A 21,833-nucleotide genomic window follows, 5' to 3' on the forward strand; every position below is an offset into this window, starting at 1 on the left:
CTCACAAGAAGAAAATCGAAAGAAGACAATTTCATTAATCAATCGAGTCTACCCTTAATGCTTACAAAGCAAGCCTTTATATTGGTAAACTAACGAAACCCTAATGCTAGTAAAAAGGAAATAAAGGTTCGGCCAGGCCTTGGACAAGGTGGGCCGACCCATGACTCAACAAGCCCTACAACTAGTAACTAATCCAAACAATAACTTGACAGCTCAAGACTAAAAAGGCCCAACAGTTGGCCGACTCCCTTTAATTGGAAAAACTACATAGACTAACTAGCGGGCTAGAGCCCAAACTAACAACCATCACTTGGCTCCTCGTGGGCTTGGATCAATGTGTAGGTAACTTGACTAACATCCTTCAAGCCTTCAATGTCTCTATGAAAGCCTTGAGTCAAGGCCGCCATCCATCTCGCCATCCGTGCACACATTAGTCCCCTCCTCTTGAGAAGGATTTGTCCTCAAATCTGGATGGAGATGAATAATACTAACAAGAGTTAGTAGTATGACACCACAAATCGACAGTGCGCTTGGAGGTCAGCCACGTTGGGGACAAATAAAAGGTCATGAGCCAAGTTAAATGCCGTTTGGTCAGCTTCATGAGGCTCTCAAACAAGGACATGTGCCAAGATAGGAAAGAGCTTGTGTAAGGCTCGTGAAAATTCCAGGTAGCAATCCAAAGTTCTTTAGCAGCCTTCGGCCATGGATTGTCATATTGTCACCTGACATGAGTGGCAGCAATGAAGTGAAACGCACTCCATACGACTCGCACGAATTTGCGCAAGTTGGAGTTGGTAAAGTAAGCTTGTGGTGACCAGCTTTTGGACATGTGAAGAAGCACGAATATGCACCACTTTTAGCAGGAATAAGGACGAAATCGGGTTGCAAGTCTTTAATCATAGTTGGGAAATTTTGGATAGCATTACAACCTACAAAAACAAAATAACCTTCAACTTGAAACAATTCAGAAATCGGGTAAAGAACTAATGGGACATTATTAGCTAGATGGTAAGAAGGTGTAGAACAAGATTTAAATGAGAAAACTCCCTTTGACACTTCAATATTCCTTCCACCATTTGATTCAACTTGAGATTCCAGTGCTAGTCCTTTACACTTCTCATCAACACCTACACAAGAGCAACAAGAGTTAGTGCTAGTAACATGCTCAAAATAAGGCAAAGGTGAAGAATGAACCATAGGTAGAGAACAAGCAGTAGAATCTGGAATTTCCCTTTTAAGATGAGCTCGAATGAATCCTCCAATGGCACGGACAGGTTTGAATGGACATTGTTCCATGAATTGATACCAAAGAGATTTAGTTCCTAGAAGACAAACCCCATGGAAACTCACAAAGTGTTCAAGTGACTTGGGAATGGAACATGCCATGACCAACTCTACTTGACTTTGTTTAAGCTGCACAAAAGAAGAGGTACTAAACAAAACACATGTTAGCTGGTTAGCAAACAAAATGTTCACACTTTCAGCCTTTGTAAACACGGCCAACTCCTCATTTTTACTCTTCACTAAGGCCAAATTATTCTTGCCTTTTCCCACTCCATTCTTCTCGGACCATTGCTCACTCATTGTACATGAGGTTTGATTTTCATTGTCTATCTAGCTCATGTTCATGGCTCAGTTGTAACTCATTCATAATTGGCTCTTCAATCAACGAGGGACTAGGATGAATTTTCCCTTTATTACCACCGGTTGACACATGATTAAGTTGTTCCAAGTGGGAATCCAACACTTGGCTAAGTCTTTCCATCATAGAATCAACCAATGCTTTATTCCGACTTCGGAATTCTTCCCTCGATTTATGAAGCGTTGACTCAATTCGAGAATTCTCAAACTCCTTGTCTTGATTGTCAAGACACTTCTCAGATGAATCTCGTTGGCTTGAGGTGGACCTCAATTTAGAGGTTTGGCGCAAACTTCTTTGCTCCTTCTCATATTCAGCACAATCTCGTTCATTCCCTTCATATACACGCGAAGCACGGTAACGTTCCATCTCCTCCCGAAACTCATGTTGTGAACTAGATTCCATGGAACTAGAGTGCTTGGGAGTAGGCCGCTTGGAACCCCTCCTCTTGAGAGGCTCATTCTCCAAGAATTCTTGGTTGTATGAGTAAGAGGCAACTTCCCTAGGCATGATTACGTGACCTGCCAAAATGGTTAGCAAAGAAAAAGAGATTCCTCACGACACACAAGCTCACGTGTATGTGCTCATCACTCGTGTATCACTCAAAGCACTCAAATAAACTTACCAAAATCCCTTACCTTGCCGGTTTGAGTAGTTGAGAAATACCGTGCAAAAATCCAAAACTTGTTCTCCCAACTTTAGCACCAGAGTAACCGAGAACAAAGACACAATTTGGAAACAATTCGGACACGATGGTGTAAGGTTTTGGCAATTCCCTAAGGCGGACAGATTTGGAATACGCGAGAATGGAAAAGGAAATAAGCAAATGCGGGATTTGGAAGTTTCCTAATTTAAATGGACTTAGTCAAGTGGAAATAGGAGAGTTATCCAAACTGTCCACTTAGTTTCCTAATTGAATTTGGAAACAAGTTAGTTTTTGGTAACCCTTTGGAAAAGCTTTTCTTCTTGTAACAACGTTTAGAAACTTCCAAATTCTACTCCAAGAAGGATTGCACAAATCAGATTTGGTTTAGGAAACCTTTTGGGAAACCCCTTTCCTTCTCGTAAAAACTTTAGAAGGTTCCAAATTCTACTCCAAGAAGGATTGCGCAAATCAGAAATTTTCTTCCCACAATTCGGTGCCTTCCTTTTTTTTTTTCTCTCTTGTTGCGTTTTGCCAACCGATCCTTTCTTCTCTCTTTTTTTTTTCGTTTCTGTTTTGTTCCCTTTTTTTTTTTTTTTTACTTGTAACAAACCAACACAACACAAAGATTTGACCGAATGGACTACACAAGAAACCTTCAAGATCCTCAAGATCCTTCAAGAACTCTCAAGTAAGTTATCAAGAACTTCAAGATTGTGGTCAAGAAATTCAAGAAACTCAAGATTCTTGTAGGTTCTCTTCAAGATTCACAAATACCAACAAGTTTTACCAAAATTCAGATTTGAAAAATAAGTAAACAACTTAGATGAAGCAAGCAACACTTGGATAGATTTGAAACAAAGAAACCCTTGCGCAAACGAAACCCTAGTCGCCGCCCCACTTGTTTTCTTGTTGCTCAAGTGATGACTAACGATTAAGAACCTTACGGCAAATTTTGGACAGAAATTATCAACAAACTAGACACAAACACAAAAGAGATAACACACCAACAGATTTTGTCTTCGGATGAACAGTAACGTGAACAGTGTCGGTGAACAGTATGATGAACAGTGTCGGTAAACAGTACGATGAACAGTGACTTTTTTTTTTTTTTTAACAAGGCAGCGGACAAAACACAAAAACCCTACGACACAACTACGAAAAACAAGGATATAATGAAAGATACCTCCACCTAAGCTCTGAAGCCAACTGATACGGTCCTCGATCAACACGTTTCGAGACACGTAGCACGTTTGCCCAAGAATCTAGCGACATTGTCCAACGCTTGGATTGCGGGACCCAAAATCAACACGGACGACACGAGTTGGTTTAAGGTGGTAGAACAATGACTCCAATCGAGGTGAATACTCAAGTGGATAGGTCGGACGAACAATCAAGGACAACACGAGATTGCTCAAGAACCCTTGCCAAAAGCAAGTAAAGGAACGAAATTCTCACAAGAAGAAAATCGAAAGAAGACAATTTCATTAATCAATCGAGTCTACCCTTAATGCTTACAAAGCAAGCCTTTATATTGGTAAACTAACGAAACCCTAATGCTAGTAAAAAGGAAATAAAGGTTCGGCCAGGCCTTGGACAAGGTGGGCCGACCCATGACTCAACAAGCCCTACAACTAGTAACTAATCCAAACAATAACTTGACAGCTCAAGACTAAAAAGGCCCAACAGTTGGCCGACTCCCTTTAATTGGAAAAACTACATAGACTAACTAGCGGGCTAGAGCCCAAACTAACAACCATCACTTGGCTCCTCGTGGGCTTGGATCAATGTGTAGGTAACTTGACTAACATCCTTCAAGCCTTCAATGTCTCTATGAAAGCCTTGAGTCAAGGCCGCCATCCATCTCGCCATCCGTGCACACATTAGTCCCCTCCTCTTGAGAAGGATTTGTCCTCAAATCTGGATGGAGATGAATAATACTAACAAGAGTTAGTAGTATGACACCACAAATCGACAGTGCGCTTGGAGGTCAGCCACGTTGGGGACAAATAAAAGGTCATGAGCCAAGTTAAATGCCGTTTGGTCAGCTTCATGAGGCTCTCAAACAAGGACATGTGCCAAGATAGGAAAGAGCTTGTGTAAGGCTCGTGAAAATTCCAGGTAGCAATCCAAAGTTCTTTAGCAGCCTTCGGCCATGGATTGTCATATTGTCACCTGACATGAGTGGCAGCAATGAAGTGAAACGCACTCCATACGACTCGCACGAATTTGCGCAAGTTGGAGTTGGTAAAGTAAGCTTGTGGTGACCAGCTTTTGGACATGTGAAGAAGCACGAATATGCACCACTTTTAGCAGGAATAAGGACGAAATCGGGTTGCAAGTCTTTAATCATAGTTGGGAAATTTTGGATAGCATTACAACCTACAAAAACAAAATAACCTTCAACTTGAAACAATTCAGAAATCGGGTAAAGAACTAATGGGACATTATTAGCTAGATGGTAAGAAGGTGTAGAACAAGATTTAAATGAGAAAACTCCCTTTGACACTTCAATATTCCTTCCACCATTTGATTCAACTTGAGATTCCAGTGCTAGTCCTTTACACTTCTCATCAACACCTACACAAGAGCAACAAGAGTTAGTGCTAGTAACATGCTCAAAATAAGGCAAAGGTGAAGAATGAACCATAGGTAGAGAACAAGCAGTAGAATCTGGAATTTCCCTTTTAAGATGAGCTCGAATGAATCCTCCAATGGCACGGACAGGTTTGAATGGACATTGTTCCATGAATTGATACCAAAGAGATTTAGTTCCTAGAAGACAAACCCCATGGAAACTCACAAAGTGTTCAAGTGACTTGGGAATGGAACATGCCATGACCAACTCTACTTGACTTTGTTTAAACTGCACAAAAGAAGAGGTACTAAACAAAACACATGTTAGCTGGTTAGCAAACAAAATGTTCACACTTTCAGCCTTTGTAATCACGGCCAACTCCTCATTTTTACTCTTCACTAAGGCCAAATTATTCTTGCCTTTTCCCACTCCATTCTTCTCGGACCATTGCTCACTCATTGTACATGAGGTTTGATTTTCATTGTCTATCTAGCTCATGTTCATGGCTCAGTTGTAACTCATTCATATTTGGCTCTTCAATCAACGAGGGACTAGGATGAATTTTCCCTTTATTACCACCGGTTGACACATGATTAAGTTGTTCCAAGTGGGAATCCAACACTTGGCTAAGTCTTTCCATCATAGAATCAACCAATGCTTTATTCCGACTTCGGAATTCTTCCCTCGATTTACGAAGCGTTGACTCAATTCGAGAATTCTCAAACTCCTTGTCTTGATTGTCAAGACACTTCTCAGATGAATCTCGTTGGCTTGAGGTGGACCTCAATTTAGAGGTTTGGCGCAAACTTCTTTGCTCCTTCTCATATTCAGCACAATCTCGTTTATACCCTTCATATACACGCGAAGCACGGTAACGTTCCATCTCCTCTCGAAACTCATGTTGTGAACTAGATTCCATGGAACTAGAGTGCCTGGGAGTAGGCCGCTTGGAACCCCTCCTCTTGAGAGGCTCATTCTCCAAGAATTCTTGGTTGTATGAGTAAGAGGCAACTTCCCTAGGCATGATTACGTGACCTGCCAAAATGGTTAGCAAAGAAAAAGAGATTCCTCACGACACACAAGCTCACGTGTATGTGCTGATCACTCGTGTATCACTCAAAGCACTCAATTAAACTTACCAAAATTCCTTACCTTGCCGGTTTGAGTAGTTGAGAAATACCGTGCAAAAATCCAAAACTTGTTCACCCAACTTTAGCACCATAGTAACCGAGAACAAAGACACAATTTGGAAACAATTCGGACACGATGGTGTAAGGTTTTGGCAATTCCCTAAGGCGGACAGATTTGGAATACGCGAGAATGGAAAAGGAAATAAGCAAATGCGGGATTTGGAAGTTTCCTAATTTAAATGGACTTAGTCAAGTGGAAATAGGAGAGTTATCCAAACTGTCCACTTAGTTTCCTAATTGAATTTGGAAACAAGTTAGTTTTTGATAACCCTTTGGAAAACCTTTTCTTCTTGTAACAACGTTTAGAAACTTCCAAATTCTACTCCAAGAAGGATTGCACAAATCAGATTTGGTTTAGGAAACCTTTTGGGAAACCCCTTTCCTTCTCGTTACAACTTTAGAAGGTTCCAAATTCTACTCCAAGAAGGATTGCGCAAATCAGAAATTTCCTTCCCACAATTCGGTTGCCTTCCCTTTTTTTTTTCTCTCTTGTTGCGTTTTGCCAACCGATCCTTCCTTCTCTCTTTTTTTTTCGTTTCTGTTTTGTTCCCTTTTTTTTTTTCCTTGTAACAAACCAACACAACACAAAGATTTGACCGAATGGACTACACAAGAAACCTTCAAGATCCTCCAAGAACTCTCAAGTAAGTTATTAAGAACTTCAAGAACTTCAAGATTGTGGTCAAGAAATTCAAGAAACTCAAGATTCTTGTAGGTTCTCTTCAAGATTCACAAATACCAACAAGTTTTACCAAAATTCAGATTTGAAAAATAAGTAAACAACTTGGATGAAGCAAGCAATACTTGGACAGATTTGAAACAAAGAAACCCTAGCGCCAACAAAACCCTAGCCGCCGCCCCACTTGTTTTCTTGTTGCTCAAGTGATGACTAACGATCAAGAACCTTACGGCAAATTTTGGACAGAAATTATCAACAAACTAGACACAAACACAAAAGAGATAACACACCAACAGATTTTGTGTTCGGATGAACAGTAACGTGAACAGTGTCGGTAAACAGTACGATGAACAGTGTCGGTAAACAGTACGATGAACAGTGCCTTTTTTTTTTTAACAAGGCAGCGGACAAAACACAAAAACCCTACGACACAACTACGAAAAACAAGGATATAATGAAAGATACCTCCACCTAAGCTCTGAAGCCAACTGATACGGTCCTCGATCAACACGTTTCGAGACACGTAGCACGTTTGCCCAAGGATCTAGCGACGTTGTCCAACGCTTGGATTGCGGAACCCAAAATCAACACGGACGACACGAGTTGGTTTAAGGTGGTTGAACAACGACTCCAATCGAGGTGAATACTCAAGTAGATAGGTCGGACGAACAATCAAGGACAACACGAGATTGCTCAAGAACCCTTGCCAAAAGCAAGTAAAGGAACGAAATTCTCACAAGAAGAAAATCGAAAGAAGACAATTTCATTAATCAATCGAGTTTACCATTAATGCTTACAAAGCAAGCCTTTATATAGGCAAACTAACGAAACCCTAATGCTAGTAAAAAGGAAATAAAGGTTCGGCCAGGCCTTGGACAAGGTGGGACGAACCCATGACTCAACAAGCCCTACAACTAGTAACTAATCCAAACAATAACTTGACAGCTCTAGACTAAAAAGGCCCAACAGTTGGCCGACTCCCTTTAATTGGAAAAACTACAAAGACTAACTAGCGGGCTAGAGCCCAAACTAACAACCATCACTTGACTCCTCGAGGGCTTGGATCAATGTGTAGGTAACTTGACTAACATCCTTCAAGCCTTCAATGTCTCTATGAAAGCCTTGAGTCAAGGCCGCCATCCATCTCGCCATCCGTGCACACATCACATTATTCCCAATAGAATCTACCATAATAGCAGTTTACAAAATTCTTAAAAGACTAGAAAATTATTGTCATGAAATACTAGGTTTCCTATGTTACAATACATTTTTTTATAAAACCTCCAGAAAATAACAATCCAAACGGTTACTGTAAATTAGAACACCCAATGCATAATCTTGCCATATCAATTTTTAGAACCCAACTTCACTACGGTCAACCGCAACCCATCATGATGGGCAATCATCCCCACCACTAGCGGCCAGTCGCCGGCAACAAGGATGTCATCCACGTTCGAAAAGGGCAGCAACCGCTGCTGTGGCTACTACAGCAGTTAGCGCATCAGTGCAGCCAGGCACAGCCGAAGATGTTGACTGCAAGTTGCTTTTTCACTTTATTTTAAATTTTTCCTCATTTAGACTTCAAGAGTTTCGCAACAAAATGATTCTTCAATGCGTTGGTATTTTTTTCCTTCTTTTGCATGGCAATTAAATATTACGGTTGAGAGATAGAAAGAATTATAAATAAGAGGTTTTGAATTCAAACCTCTCTCTTATACTAAAAAAAAAAAAAAAAAAAAAACATGACAATTTTTTGCTACCTCAAATTTCAAGTATTATATTAACCTGACGTTACCAAAATTTGTTCAAACCATTAGCTCTTAGGGATCACATTTAAAGAGTTGATACGTTTGTTAATAATTATATGCAAATTCGTCTGTACAAGTTCGAAAAACGTCAAATTTGACAAAGACAAACAATTAACTTCTTATCATCAAACATTTTCGTCTCTCCAAAATCCAAATGACGCCAACAGAACACCAATAACCCCATCCACAAATTTCCTTTCCAAAGTCCCCATGTGCAACTAATGCCAAATCATGCACTGTTTTATGTCCACGCCCATCAGCAACAGGCAGTCACACCACTCGGGAATCACTTATCCAAAGCACTGTACAGTTGCCCAGTCCACTCAAAGGTCATTTTCTCAGGTGTTTTTCTTTCCTGCAGGAAGTAGCAACAGAACAAAGCGAATCTATTAAGACAAACTTAGGACATGTAGGAGGAAATGGGGTCACTCCAATTTTAGTTCTCTCTAGTTATGAAAACGATAAAATTTTGATGTAAATTTATACAATTTTAGTGCACGAATGAATATAACTGATTCGGTATAAACTCACGATTACACAAGATATACATTAATTTACACCAAAATTATATCAATTTACATGGTTGGACGGAATTAGACGGAACCTCAACTGGAGGGCCTCGAATTCCCCCAAGAAATGCTAGTGCTAGATATAAGCAGCATAGAAATCAAAAGTAACCAACACATTTTGCACCAAGAAGGATGGGGTCTACCTTATAAAGGCACAGCACTAACACAGACAAAAAGCAAAGAAAATTTGGTTTCTAGCCTTTAAACAATGGAAAATTCGTACGGGCCACCATAACATTCTTCGTCTGCAAGTATAAACAAAGAAGCCCCTTTTACAAAAATCCCATGCCTTTAGATCACAAAACTCAAGAAAGGTGTCATAAACGTTCCTCCCATACAGACAAGTGCAACTGAAACACAAAGGAATTAAAAAAAAAATGGAAAGTACTTTACATTTCCATACCTCTGAAAAATCCTGCAATCATTTTTCTTTTTTTTTCCTTTTTAATTAGGGAACATCTTCTGTGTGTCCATTCTGCTTCATCAAAAGTCCTTTCTCTTCATCATTACCATGCTTCTGTGTCAACTCCAAGCTAGTGAGCTTTTTGGCTTTTAAAGATTCGCTTTCCCAATCTGTACAGACCAGCACTACATACAGAATTGAGATGGCACAGGCAGCTTGAGCAGATAATAGCCCAAACCATAGTCCACTGAAGCCAACATGGAACCAGAAGGCTAAGCCTACAGCTACAGGAGTGCCCACGAAATAGAACGAGCCAAGGTTGATACGAGCACCAACCACTGGCCTCGCTGTACCACGTAGAATACCACAGCCAGTGGTCTGTGGACAATTGCCAAGCTCGCACAACCCGATGATTGGCAAAACTGAGGCAACAAGAGCCTTGAGCATGTCATCTTCTGTAAACAAGCCACCCCACTTATGCCTAAACATCACGGTCCAAATAATGTTGACAAATCCGATAACAAATGCACAGGCTAGCGCAACCATTGCAGCTAGCTTCGCTTTGTACGGTTTCCCCGCCCCGAGCTCATTGCCTACCTGTGTCGGCAACCAGTTTAAATGTAACAACTTCACTAGCATCAATATTGACTATCGATTTCCTCAGTCCTAATCATGCAGTCATAGCCCATATAAATGATCTTTTGTTTTACTTTACAGACAATTAGGTTCTATTACTTTCCATAATCCAGCACAACATGCGTAAAGATGCACAAATGTCACTAATAAATGACTTTTTTGATCTATAATGTCAATCGAAAACTCCAATAAAAGTCCAACTCACTTGGTCATGTAAGTGACTGGCACATGTAACAAATTTGCTAGTTGTTTAGGGATAAAAGGAAAAGGAAGCAATGGACATGCTAATGAGGGAGAGGCAATAGACGACTGAACACTTTTCCATGCTCAATTTGTGTTGCCCTATTTTACATGTATGGGCTTAGTTGAGTAGGCGGCAAGTGGATTTGTGGAAAAGTGATGCAACAAAGTAACAGACCAAAAGCACATGATCCTTGAACAGATACATGCACAAGGCAAATTTTATCTGCTCCAACGGCAAAAAAGGAAGCCATACCAATGCAGTCTATGTCATCGCCAACCAATCATCTAATGAAGCTATTTGAATACACCAAAGCAACATAAAATATCCATTCCAAAGAAAAGGGGTAGCTTTAGAAAAAAATCTTTCCTTACCTTGACATAGAGTTTACTTTGAATTTTAAACTTTCTAGAGATAAAAACTACTTACAAAATCAAGGATGCATAAATATAAATTCCAAGATCAGATTATCTGGTTAATGACTTTGTTCATGGTATTATTCAGTAAAAGGACAAGAAGGACAATGCATGTGAATTAAAATCGTCTAAACTCCTTAATGGGTAGAAATTAATGGTCTCACATGACACATAAGAAATGAAATCATTGCCTTCGAATATGAAATCAAATTACAGTTTTCAAGTTTGTTACTGCCATCCTCAATAGTGCCACCATTATTCTTTCCACATAACAACCAGATTAATCCTAGTCCACAACTAGCTAAATTTGTTTAAGCCTTTAAGGATGTAACTTTCATCAGAAAGTACTAAACAAAGTTAGTCAGTGATCCTTATTGGATCCCAATGACATTCATTAGTCATCAAGACTTCTACAAATACGAATATTCTACATCACAAACCAATGCAAATATAGACACATTGCAGATTCTATAACACAAATCTTTTAGATATACATAGATAATTTAATTACTCCATATGCTTCAACCGTTACAATTAACATGTATGTATACTCAACTTGTAGACAACTGTTACTTAGACTCGGCTATCGAATCCTGTGACACACGGCTATTCTATCGCAAAGTGAAGAGTCGAACACGAAACAGTAATGCAAAATGAAAAGTGAAAATTCTGAGTAACATAAATATACAACCGTTTTTTCCTGTCTTAAATGTAACTTGTGCGAGTAGAGAAAATTAATGTCATGAAAAAGCTTACCCTGGCAGAGACACAGCCAGACAACGCCATGGGAACAGTGTACATAAGGCTAGTGGTCTGAATAAGTATCCCCGTGGCAGCCACCGCAAGCCTAGGATTGGGCAAGTATCCAGCCAGGACTGTCACAATCTCATACCACCACCACTCCAAGCATATCCCAATGCAACTTGGCACAGCCAACTTCAGCAACGGCCCCACCCCACCACAGATCCCTTCTCCCATCCCAGCCATCCATTTCCACTCCCACCTCCCCCAGACATACACGTACCCCACCAGAAGCACCACCATATGCAGGTTCGTTAGCACCGAAGCCATGGCCACGCCAGGGACCCCCAGCCCCATCACCACCACAAGCACATAGTTTAGTGGCACGTGGAATATCACAGCCACAAAGGTACACCACAGCTGGGGTTTAGTCACCCCCTGTGACCTTAAATAAACCCTCAGGGGCTGTAATAACGTATTGGTCAGTAAGTCTGGGAGTGAATAAAGGCAATAAACCGAGGCCATTCTCGTAATTTCAATGTCTTGACCCAAGAACACCATGATTGACTCCAGATTGACCCATAACAGACTAATTGGAATAATGGCCAAGAAAAGAATGAAGATCATACGCTGGAGAGAGATGGATAGTAAATCCCAGTTTTTGCTACCGTAGGCTTGGCTACAAACCGGCTCCAGCCCCGAAGCCAAGCCTACTAAAACGGAGTAGCCGGTGATGTTCGTGAAGCCGATTGAAAGGGCACCACCGGCTAGCTCTAAGCTGCCAAGCCGCCCCAAAAACAAGACTGACACCACAGCTCTCACGTAGACTAGGCAGTTCATTACTGTTATAGGCAAAGCCATTGACCATAGCTCCTTCATTTCCTCCACAACCTAATATTAATTATTCAATTACCCAAATTTAGCAACAATTTATTAAGTAAATACAGAAATTAACCCATAGATACATGCATTTTCATACATTAAGTACTTAAAAAAAAATTTGGATTATTCCCTATATAAAATTTCCAACTACACTTTCTATTTTCCAGTCATCTTTTTATATCGCACATATCACGTCTCAAAAACAAATTCCAAAATGACAGATTCATTTGAATCACATTTTTTAGAAATTCTTTTATCGCTAAGTCTAATTTGATAAGTTTATTAAAAACGTGTCTAAAAAAGATTCCAAAACTTTTTCTATACAACCTATGAATAATGCTTAACCAAACGCATTATTTTTTTTTGGAAACAAGTGCTTCTAAACAACGCAATCCCAAGCACTTGGGAGCTACACAAAATTAAACAAATAAAAAATAAAAAAGCTTCCACTACACATGCACTTATTCGAGAATAACTATGACAGTAAGGAAGAATATCAAGGGAGAGGAAAAGATGGCTGACATTTTACTACTAGTAATAGTTTCTTGAACTGTTTTATTCACTCATGGAAAATAAAAAGATACAAAGTTATTGACACTAACAAGTACTCTGAAATGAGACTTTACCTGAAAAGAAGAGGGGATTTTGTGGGAGAAAAATTCCGAGTCCTTCTCAGCCATGGTTCAAGTTTGAGGAAAAATGGTTATTTCAGAACTTTACTTTCACAACATATGGTACTAGAAGTAGTAGTAGCATATCGTGTCTGCAAAATCACAAAGTTTAAAAGGTTAAACAAAATTTCCGAGAAAGAAAAAAGAAGAAGAATTTAAAAACTCAAAACCAACGAAACAAAAATGTTCTCACTTCTGATAAACAGACAACCCAAAAAAAAAAAAGCACGTTTTCATTCTCAAGATTTTTGTTTTGGGAAAAGAAAAACAGTAAGAGGCTTGATTAAGGTGGTGAAAACAGAGCAGTGGGGGCGGGGTAGTAGTAATATTACCAGTAGACCTATGCGTTTGAACTTTGTTACCGGCGGTGATAAAGACGTGGGGGTTTTTATTGAGGGAAGGTGATGAATTCTGTCAATTGGAGTTTTATATGGTAGAGAAAGGACAGAAGCAAAAAAGGAAAGCAGAGGAAGGTATGGAAGAGAAAGCTTTCAAGAGAGGGAAAAATGGACATCGAGAAAGCGACCAAGAGGGAGATGGACAGACGGAGAGAAGAAAGGTGAAAAGAGAAGGGGGACTTGGGAATTGGAGTCTAAAGGATGCTTTGTATGTAGTAGCGGTGAGTGACATTTATTGCTGCTGCTGCTGGCTGATGCTTGCTGCTGCTGCTGTTTGGCAGTTGCAGATCCTATTCACATCGTCCCACGAAAATGACAAAAAAAATAAAAGAAGTAAAGAAAGAAAAAAGTTGGAAGAAAGTCTTGAAAAAGGGCCTTTTGTCAAAATTTTGAGGTATCTAAGAGGACATTTGTGCTTACTCGTTTACAAATGGCACACCTTCGGTGCAGTCTGGTATTTTTTTTCCTTCTTTTTTTCTTCTTTTGATGGAGAAATCCTCTTTTCAACATAAGTAGATAAAGAGCCGAAGAGCTCTGATGACCTGGATGGTTTTCGTCGTCGTCTCACGTGCCAAGCATGTGAGTCACCAGCCTTTTCTTTTCCGCGCGATGCGCCAACGTCTGCATATACTTCCTCTCTAGGGTTTTGGTAAATTTCCTCCGCTGCCGCCGCTTTCTCTCATCTCCCCTTCTCTCCTTCGCCCGACCTTTATCCTCAGAAGCTAAACCCATCCCAACGCCAACAGATTACTTGCCCGGTGCTGCAGTTTCACTACTGCTGGTGGCAACAGTAGTAGTAGTAGGTAGGACCATAGCTGTCACACTCAAATGGACCAAAATGGCACCGTTAATTCCCTTCATCGTCAATTGCTCATGTAGTAGATGTTTTTGGTCTGTCGTCAATTACTAGAGATCGGAGTTTGTCAACGAGTAGTCTGGATTGCTCACGTAGACTATTGATATTGATGGAGCTAGGCCTCTGCTGCCGCTGCGCTTATTGGTGCTGGAGGAGGAAAATGAGAGCTAATTATGTGGTGGTGCCGAGGAGGAGTAGTGGTGGTAGAAGGTAACTCCTTAAATTTGCCTGTTTATTTTCGTTTCTATTTTTTTTTAATTTTTAACCTATATGTCCTCCTTTTTTTTGCCCTCTTCGAGATGATCTGAAAGAAAAGCTTCAACTCCAGATCTTCAAGCTAAAGTAGTAGAGCGAGGTATGCTTGATTTTCTCCACTTTTTTTCCTAATTATTTCATTTCATTGGGATTTTTTTTTCTGATTTTTCCTAAAAAAGAAAGAATACAGAAAATCGTTCTTTTTTCCCTTTTATTTCTTAGGGTATTTTTTCCATTAATTGAACTAGGATCTACTTATTTTTCTAAATTTGTATGGACCATCTAATCATTTTCATTTAGTGCCCTTTATTTATTATTGGTGATTTTTATAAATTGAGTGCTTAACCTTTACTATTGTAGGTTTGACTGTAACAATCCTAATAGCTATATTAGTAGCAGCAGTAATCCCAAAAAGAAAGATGGATTCCTTTAGGTTATGCCACCGTCAAGCAAGAGGTACTTTTTTCCTCCTCTTTTTTTTTTCTAGAGCATTGGTTTTATGTGTTCAATTTTTTTTTTTAATGTTCCTTTATGAATTGACATTGTTCTTTTTCTTTTTTCTACCTCTTGGATTCTGAATTTTTCTCATGAGTTTTGAATCAAGGAGCTGGAGTAATTAGGTCCCAATAAAGGCTGGTGAAAGATGTTGTCCAGAGTTTAGTGGATGATGACCTTGTTTCAAAAGACAAGATAGGGACTACTGTGAGTAAACTTGTGAGAACCCAGAAAAAAAAAAAAAAATTTTATTTATTTATTATTTTATTCCTGTGCACCCGTTTTCTTTTAATTTCTTTATTATATTACTTTTATCAATATTTTATCAGTAAATATAGTTCTTAAATCATTTTTCTAGTATAAGGTAGTTCGTGAGAATTTTGGAACGTCTTTTGGTCGCGGGACCCACTAGTGCATTAAGTGAGAGAAATTTGACCAAGTAGGTTAATTTTTTTGCGTAAAGAAATTTTGTTACTAGGTATTAGGAGATAATTGGAGGTTTTCTAGATGGATTAGCCATGAGGGACAAGAAGATAGCTCTAGCAAAAATAATGCGCCAAGTGTCAAATTGTTGTTGGACTAAACTTGCCTAACTTTGCCTAACTTTCTTTAACTTGAATAAAAGACCAAAAATTGACCAAATCATCTTCATTTCAGCCTTGTCTTGGCCGAACCTCTCTAGCAAGCAAAGGAAAAAATTCTTCAACCTTCCATCTTCTAATCTTGCTCAAATCTTGAAAACTAGCCGTTTGTTTCTTGAATTAGTCCATAAAAACATCTTGCTAAGGGTCTTTGAAGAACTTGGTGGTGTTGTTTTGGAAGAAAACCTCACAAGCTACAACCTTTCTTGAAGAACTAAGGTATCTTGCTTGGAACTCATCTTTTGTTATAAATTTTGGCCAATTGGTGCCTTATAGTAGCTATTTCCGCGATTTTTCGGACGATTTGGTGGATTGGAGTGAAGTTTCCTAATTTTCTGATTTTTCTGGATTTTTTTCTGGAATTTTCTGTTTTCCTATGATGGATATGATTGAGCTTGAATTGGTGGTTCTAAATGGTATTAAATAGTTCTCTTGTGCGTTAATTGTGGTTAATTGCGGAAAATTTCCGCTTGTGCGGAAAATTTCAGATTTAGGGTTTCAAATTGGGGGTTTTCTATTGTTGATTGTTGAACTTCTAATTGGCTATAATTGAAGGGTATTATGACCCTAATGACGCATATGGAATGGCTTATATATTGTTTGGGTGCTTGTGGTTGTGTTGGATGGCTTTTATTGGTTGTCTTGTAGGTTGGAAAAGCTGAAATTTTAGGGGAAATGCTGTCCAAGTGTCTAGGGTATTGGATTCTTATGTGTTGGGTTGAGATTTGATAGAAGTGAATAATCTTAGGGTTTATTTCTACTTTTAACCCTACATGTTATGTATTTTTCATTTCCAAGCTATATTTGGGTCTTGCCTTAATAGTTCCTAGAAAAAGGTATTCGACTTGTGTTTGCGTTTTCATTGTACTTTCTTGATTGTTATAGGGCGTGCCGGTGATCCGAGGCTCACGTCGGGCGAAAACTTGTGAAATTTCTTTGTTGAACTTGGTGAGTGTACTACTCACATGTTTGTTATTCCGTGGCTTTCTTGTACTTGAATTCTGTGGTTTGGACTAGTTGTGATGATTGTTTGAGCTAGGTGAGGCGAGGGTGTACTTTACCACTCTCGTACTCTCTAGCCTCCTTGACTGGTTATTATACTAAGCTTACTTGACTGTTTATGATATTACTTGAATATTATTGACTATACTGGATTTGGTATCGCTTGGATACCAACTTTACTGTTCACTCTGAGCTCTACCTCATTGGAAGTCAATGGACTCGAGCCAGTAAGGACTTGGTCGGGGACATTTGACAAGCCATGGGGACTGTATTTGGGAATCTTTGGGTATGAGACCCTTGATTCCGGTATACTCGAGTAATACCAATTCTGTACTGTTTGGTGTTCGGGCCCGGTAAGGGGAAAGTGAGGTGGATGGATAATTGGAGTAAAGAGGAGTCTACGGTCATGATTACCTGGTATACATTGACGGAGAGTCAATGAGATGAGATCAAGCATGGCAAAAGAGGAAAAGGGCTCTTGAGAGCCATCCGTATCCTTTTATTCCCTACACTTGGGTGTTGTTGATTTTACTTACTTGACGTGCGTATTTGGACTGAATATTCTTGTGTTTATGTGATCCTGGTATATTTTGGTGATGGTACCTCATTGGGCGAAAGCTCACTCCGTGAATTTTGTTTTCCTTACAGGGATTTACCTTTTGGACTTTTGAGTTTGAAGATGAGTTGAGTAGAGCTAGTTGAGAGATTTTGTATAGCTCCTCAATAGTTGGCAACTTGATTGTACTTGGATTTACATGTTTCCTTTTGGCTTGTAATCATACAAATGTGGTTGGTAACAGTGTGTGGGTATTCATGTTCCATGTATTCTACTTGGCTTGTATATATATTCCTTTCCGGGATTGTAAGCAGTTATTTGCATTTGATTGGGTGCTGGCTGATTGTGACGTGGCAGTCACTATTCACTTTACGTTTTAACTTTTGTTTTCCGTTTCTTGATTGATGGTTGGGTTAAGCGCGTTAGTAGTTTCCCGAATGACTTGAATTAATGTTTTACCGTTTTAGTAGTCCTGGCGAGAGCTGGGCAGGCAGTCCGCTAACCCCTTTGGTACGCCTTAGGGGAAGGTGGGGCTGTCACAAAACTTGCCCGTATGGAGTTAGAAACATAATTCATAGTTGACATTCTGTAGCTGAACATTACACAGAGGATATCTTTGTATGTTATTATTTTTTTACTGACATATAAGCACACGAGGATATCATGTTTACTAAGATGCTGATTCAATATTGCTATCATCAGTAAACAATTCAACTGTGTTCGTGCTACTGTATGGCCAAATACTTTTATTTATATTCAAAAAAGAAAAAAGAAACATATGTTGTGCAAGTATGTCAAAAGTATGGAAAACACATTAATGAATTAAAAGGTGATGTCTTCAGTTAAAGACAAAAGTGTATGGACAAGTTACACCTTCAATTGTTTGCAATTACCTATTCTTTTGCAGTCCATTCTTTTGAGTTTTTTTACTGTTATCTCATTGATTTGTATTCCTTTTAAGTATATCCTATTCTTTGACATATCATTGGATGTTTTTTCACTAATTCAAGCATCAACACTTTTTCTGAAATGATATGTCAAAAATTTTGTAACATTTAATTTACAGGTATGGAGTGTTTTGGTTTCTGTAAGATATCATGTTGCGTTGCTTAGACGGTGTGAAGCATTTACTTTCTGCTGTTGTCAATTGCTGTGATTCTGAAATTTATAAGCAACCCCGAGGATTAGAAAATCCTGAAGCTCTTGCAAGGGAGACTGTCTGTATGTCACTCAAGACTGATTTCTAGCATTGTACTAAGAGCCTATGTTATGTCACTTGCATTTCTTTTTTCATACTGAAGGAAACGAAACTGTTACTTAGATCACGTAGCCTTATTTTCATTGAATGGCACGTGCTTCATCAACATAATTGTTGCGCAAATTGAGAAATTAATTTTACTTAGTTGAACTTCTGGCATCTGACTGGACTGAAATTTCTACTGCTGATTGGCCAGGGGTGATTTAAATTAACAAAGACTGCAGTATTTGCTCTATGCTATTCTTTTCACAGTGCATTTAAGCTCTGAGTTAAAGCTGCATGAGGCAAAAATAAGTTACCAGTGTCCATATAAATTCTCAAAGACCGAAGGAGTTTCTCTAGCACTTGGTGACTCCTCCTTCCATGTCAATATCAGGTGCCATGTCTTAACTTGATGCAAGCTCAGGCCACAGATTGAACCATGGCTTCTTTTGGAGAATTGGTGTCATATCTAAGGAAAGGCAAAGGTATACAAGAAAGTAGTGGCGTAGAAGATATTAATCATGAAGAGACCACACTTATTTTAAGCACATGTAGATGATTTAAATAGTCTTGAAGATAGTAGACATGATCATCTAGCTGGTTCTTACTTCACATATCTCCTATGTGATAAATGGTCTAACAAAGATGTTGAGGTTTGCAGACCCTACAAGTGTTTGTTGAAAATGTGGTGCATTTTCTTAGTAGTAGATTGCCTAAAATGGGGCCATCTGGAGAGTTTGTCTTCTTTGTACCGTGCTCAGCTCATTTTCCTTGACTAAATGGAATTTCTAATATTCAGAGCTTACTTCATTTTCGTGCTGATAAGAATTTTTTTTATATCAGTTGTCTACCAGTTGTTCTGATTTGGAAATTTTGCTGTTATTTTTTTTCTTTTCCCCCTTTTTGGAAAATCTAGCTGCAGTCAGTGTCAGTGAGATAGAGGCACTGTATGAAGTATTTAAGAAGATCAGCAGTGCTGTGATTGATGATAGGCTTATCAACAAGGCAATAGATTTCACTGTAAGTGGTACAAGTGCTATTCAAACATAGCCATACTGTCAATGCACTGACTTGTACTTTTTCTGTCTCAGTTACATCCCTCATGTTTTTGTTTTTCTATATTTTGTAGTTGATTTATGTTTTTTCCTTAATTATGCTAATTAATTGCTTTGCAGGAAGAGTTTCAACTTGCACTATTTAAGACAAATAAAAAGGAGAGCTTGTTTGCTGATCGGGTACTTTCTGCAAATGTTGAACAATAGAATTGATATGTTTGATTCATGTCTGTCTCCATTAGGAGTATGTAGCTTTTCTGAGCTGTTTTCCGACGCCCCCTGTTCTCTTTGTGCGGAAAGTATTCAAACTTAGTCACCTTTCCTTTTGATAATCGATGACAAAATCATTAAAAATTCCCAGGTATTTGACTTGTTTGACACAAAGCATAATGGGATATTAGATTTTGAGGAGTTTGCACGCTCTCTTTCAGTCTTTCACCCAAATGCTCCGATTGATGATAAGATTGAATGTAACCATCTTTCTTATTTCTTCTTTACGCCGTTGTTTCATGCATATACTCCCTGGTATATCAATATATCTCTTTCAGTTCAGTAAAAGATTCTTATTTTTCTATTCTGTGCTCCTTTTCATTTTATTTACCTATTAGTTGACATTTAATTATTGTGGCCTGTGGTCGAACTTGCCTTAATTTGAATGCGGATTTTGTTGTTCATACCTTCTCCTCCTTTTCTTTTCACCAAGTCTTCTGAATCTCTTTAGTTGCTCTTTATTGTTTCAGGTTTTGCTTTGCGGTAGAAAACAGTTGATTCTACAACAGATGAAGAGCAAAATAAAGGCTTTTTTAGAGCTGCATATGTAACTTCTTCCTGTATCTATATTTCAAGAAGTTATAATTTTGCATATCCTTGCATTCAACTTGAACAGTAGCCTTCAGGTCATTTCAGGGATCCTGCTGGTGCCATTGACTCTCGCGCTGACCATCTTTATGTTTTGGCATGTTTATCTTATTCTGCAAAACAAGACCACAATAGAGGTTTGCATTGGTGGTGATAGTATTTTTTTTTCATCTATCTGGCATCTGATCAAGTCTGATGACCACTTCCTACCTTTTTTATCGTACAGTACCATGAAGGTGTGAGAGTTATGTGGCTTGCTGAAAAAAGAGATTATCTGTATTCACATCCATATGATCTTGGTACTTATGAGAATATGATATCAGTAAGTCGTTTCTCTCTTCTCTTGTTCTTAGTAGCAAATAAGAGAGCCTAGAGTAGGCACTTCATTTGGCTGATCAAATTAGGCTTCTTGTGCATAGAAGTTTACTAACTAATACTGTAGATATCATGGTACAACATGCTCTCCGAGATATGGTCTTAGCTTTCTAGGCATTTATACGTGATTTACTTGACTTGCAGGTTTTAGGTCCAAATATCTTTTGCTGGGTATGTCCCACCTCAGAGCAGATTGGTTCTGGCCTTCGTTTCCGCACCAACAATCTGATGGTCCTATATCATTTATTGATGATAATCAAATTATGGTGTCCGCATGCTTTCTTTTTGGAAATACAGCCATTAAAAAAGTGTCTTGTGTAGCTCCTCCTTACATCCACGTTGTTGCAGAAGTAGTCAAAGTTGACTGGACTTCTGAAGCAGTCAGATGTAAAATAGGACCCTCCTTCTCATGACTTTTTTTTTTTTTTTCAAAAGTACCATCCTTATACAATCATGTACAAATGACAGAGTTCCAGGCTAACTCACAACAACTTCAAGTAGAAGAGATAGCTCAAAAATTGTAACTTAAAGATGTTGTAATGTTGTGACTCTCAGGAAGTGTATGAACCATAATTCATTTAGTTGATGTTTTGATTGAATTTGTTGCAAAATTTAGGTCCCGACTCTGAAATTGGAGAGTTTTATATGGGGCTTCTATTTTCCTTTGTTTGATGAGTATTTGAAATGTGATTGATGAAAGCATTATTACTAGGAGGCATAAACCGCGTGATGTGCATTGGAATGAATAAAAAACATGCCTAATTAAACATAGATTCATGAAATAAGAATGTTTGGTGGATAATAACCTTTATAGTTTATCAAGAATAAATATTCTTTAGGAGACTTGAGATCCTTGGTCACATATTTGTCTTCAGCTAGCATTTTATCTAGAAGAGATGACATTTTATCTAGAAGAGATGACCGCTGGCGAGTATTCTTCTCAGAAGTTGTCATGGCGGCAACAACAGGATAGTTTATCAAAAAGGGCCTTATCAAAAAGAGCAGC

General features: G+C 38.8%; 2 protein-coding genes across 16 annotated transcripts; one reads left to right on the forward strand and one right to left on the reverse strand.

The window, feature by feature from the left end:
• Positions 1 to 8,556: 8,556 nt before the first annotated feature.
• LOC113703059 (protein DETOXIFICATION 54) lies at positions 8,557 to 14,052 on the reverse strand. Of its 3 annotated transcripts, XM_072067865.1 has the most exons (5): positions 13,429 to 13,867; positions 13,052 to 13,188; positions 11,559 to 12,434; positions 9,510 to 10,106; positions 8,557 to 8,892 (listed from the first exon to the last, which is right to left on the reverse strand). In XM_072067865.1, the coding sequence occupies exons 2-4, from the start codon at positions 13,103 to 13,105 to the stop codon at positions 9,555 to 9,557; spliced, it is 1,482 nt and encodes a 493-aa protein (XP_071923966.1). In that variant the 5' UTR covers positions 13,106 to 13,188; positions 13,429 to 13,867; the 3' UTR covers positions 8,557 to 8,892; positions 9,510 to 9,554. The 3 variants fall into 3 exon arrangements, with proteins under 3 accessions (XP_071923966.1, XP_071923967.1, XP_027080074.1); XM_072067866.1 differs by lacking the exons at positions 8,557 to 8,892; positions 13,429 to 13,867 and adding an exon at positions 13,915 to 14,052 and having other exon boundaries at positions 9,307 to 10,106; XM_027224273.2 differs by lacking the exon at positions 8,557 to 8,892 and having other exon boundaries at positions 9,307 to 10,106.
• Positions 14,053 to 14,420: 368 nt separating this feature from the next.
• On the forward strand, positions 14,421 to 21,489 carry LOC113703503 (calcineurin B-like protein 3). Of its 13 annotated transcripts, XM_072067872.1 has the most exons (13): positions 14,421 to 14,560; positions 14,650 to 14,705; positions 14,966 to 15,061; positions 15,210 to 15,307; positions 16,627 to 16,689; positions 18,366 to 18,520; positions 19,462 to 19,559; positions 19,715 to 19,774; positions 19,956 to 20,064; positions 20,335 to 20,411; positions 20,491 to 20,589; positions 20,679 to 20,774; positions 20,972 to 21,489. In XM_072067872.1, exons 6-10 carry the CDS (start codon positions 18,397 to 18,399, stop codon positions 20,349 to 20,351), a joined length of 408 nt encoding a protein of 135 aa, XP_071923973.1. In that variant the 5' UTR covers positions 14,421 to 14,560; positions 14,650 to 14,705; positions 14,966 to 15,061; positions 15,210 to 15,307; positions 16,627 to 16,689; positions 18,366 to 18,396; the 3' UTR covers positions 20,352 to 20,411; positions 20,491 to 20,589; positions 20,679 to 20,774; positions 20,972 to 21,489. The 13 variants fall into 13 exon arrangements, 11 of the variants coding, with proteins under 11 accessions (XP_071923973.1, XP_071923969.1, XP_071923975.1 ...); XR_011822018.1 differs by lacking the exon at positions 18,366 to 18,520 and having other exon boundaries at positions 19,456 to 19,559; XM_072067868.1 differs by lacking the exon at positions 19,956 to 20,064 and having other exon boundaries at positions 15,210 to 15,319; positions 20,501 to 20,589.
• The last annotated feature ends 344 nt before the right edge of the window (positions 21,490 to 21,833 follow it).

The sequence above is a fragment of the Coffea arabica genome, chromosome 10e (genome assembly GCF_036785885.1).
Source record: "Coffea arabica cultivar ET-39 chromosome 10e, Coffea Arabica ET-39 HiFi, whole genome shotgun sequence".
NCBI lineage: Eukaryota > Viridiplantae > Streptophyta > Magnoliopsida > Gentianales > Rubiaceae > Coffea > Coffea arabica.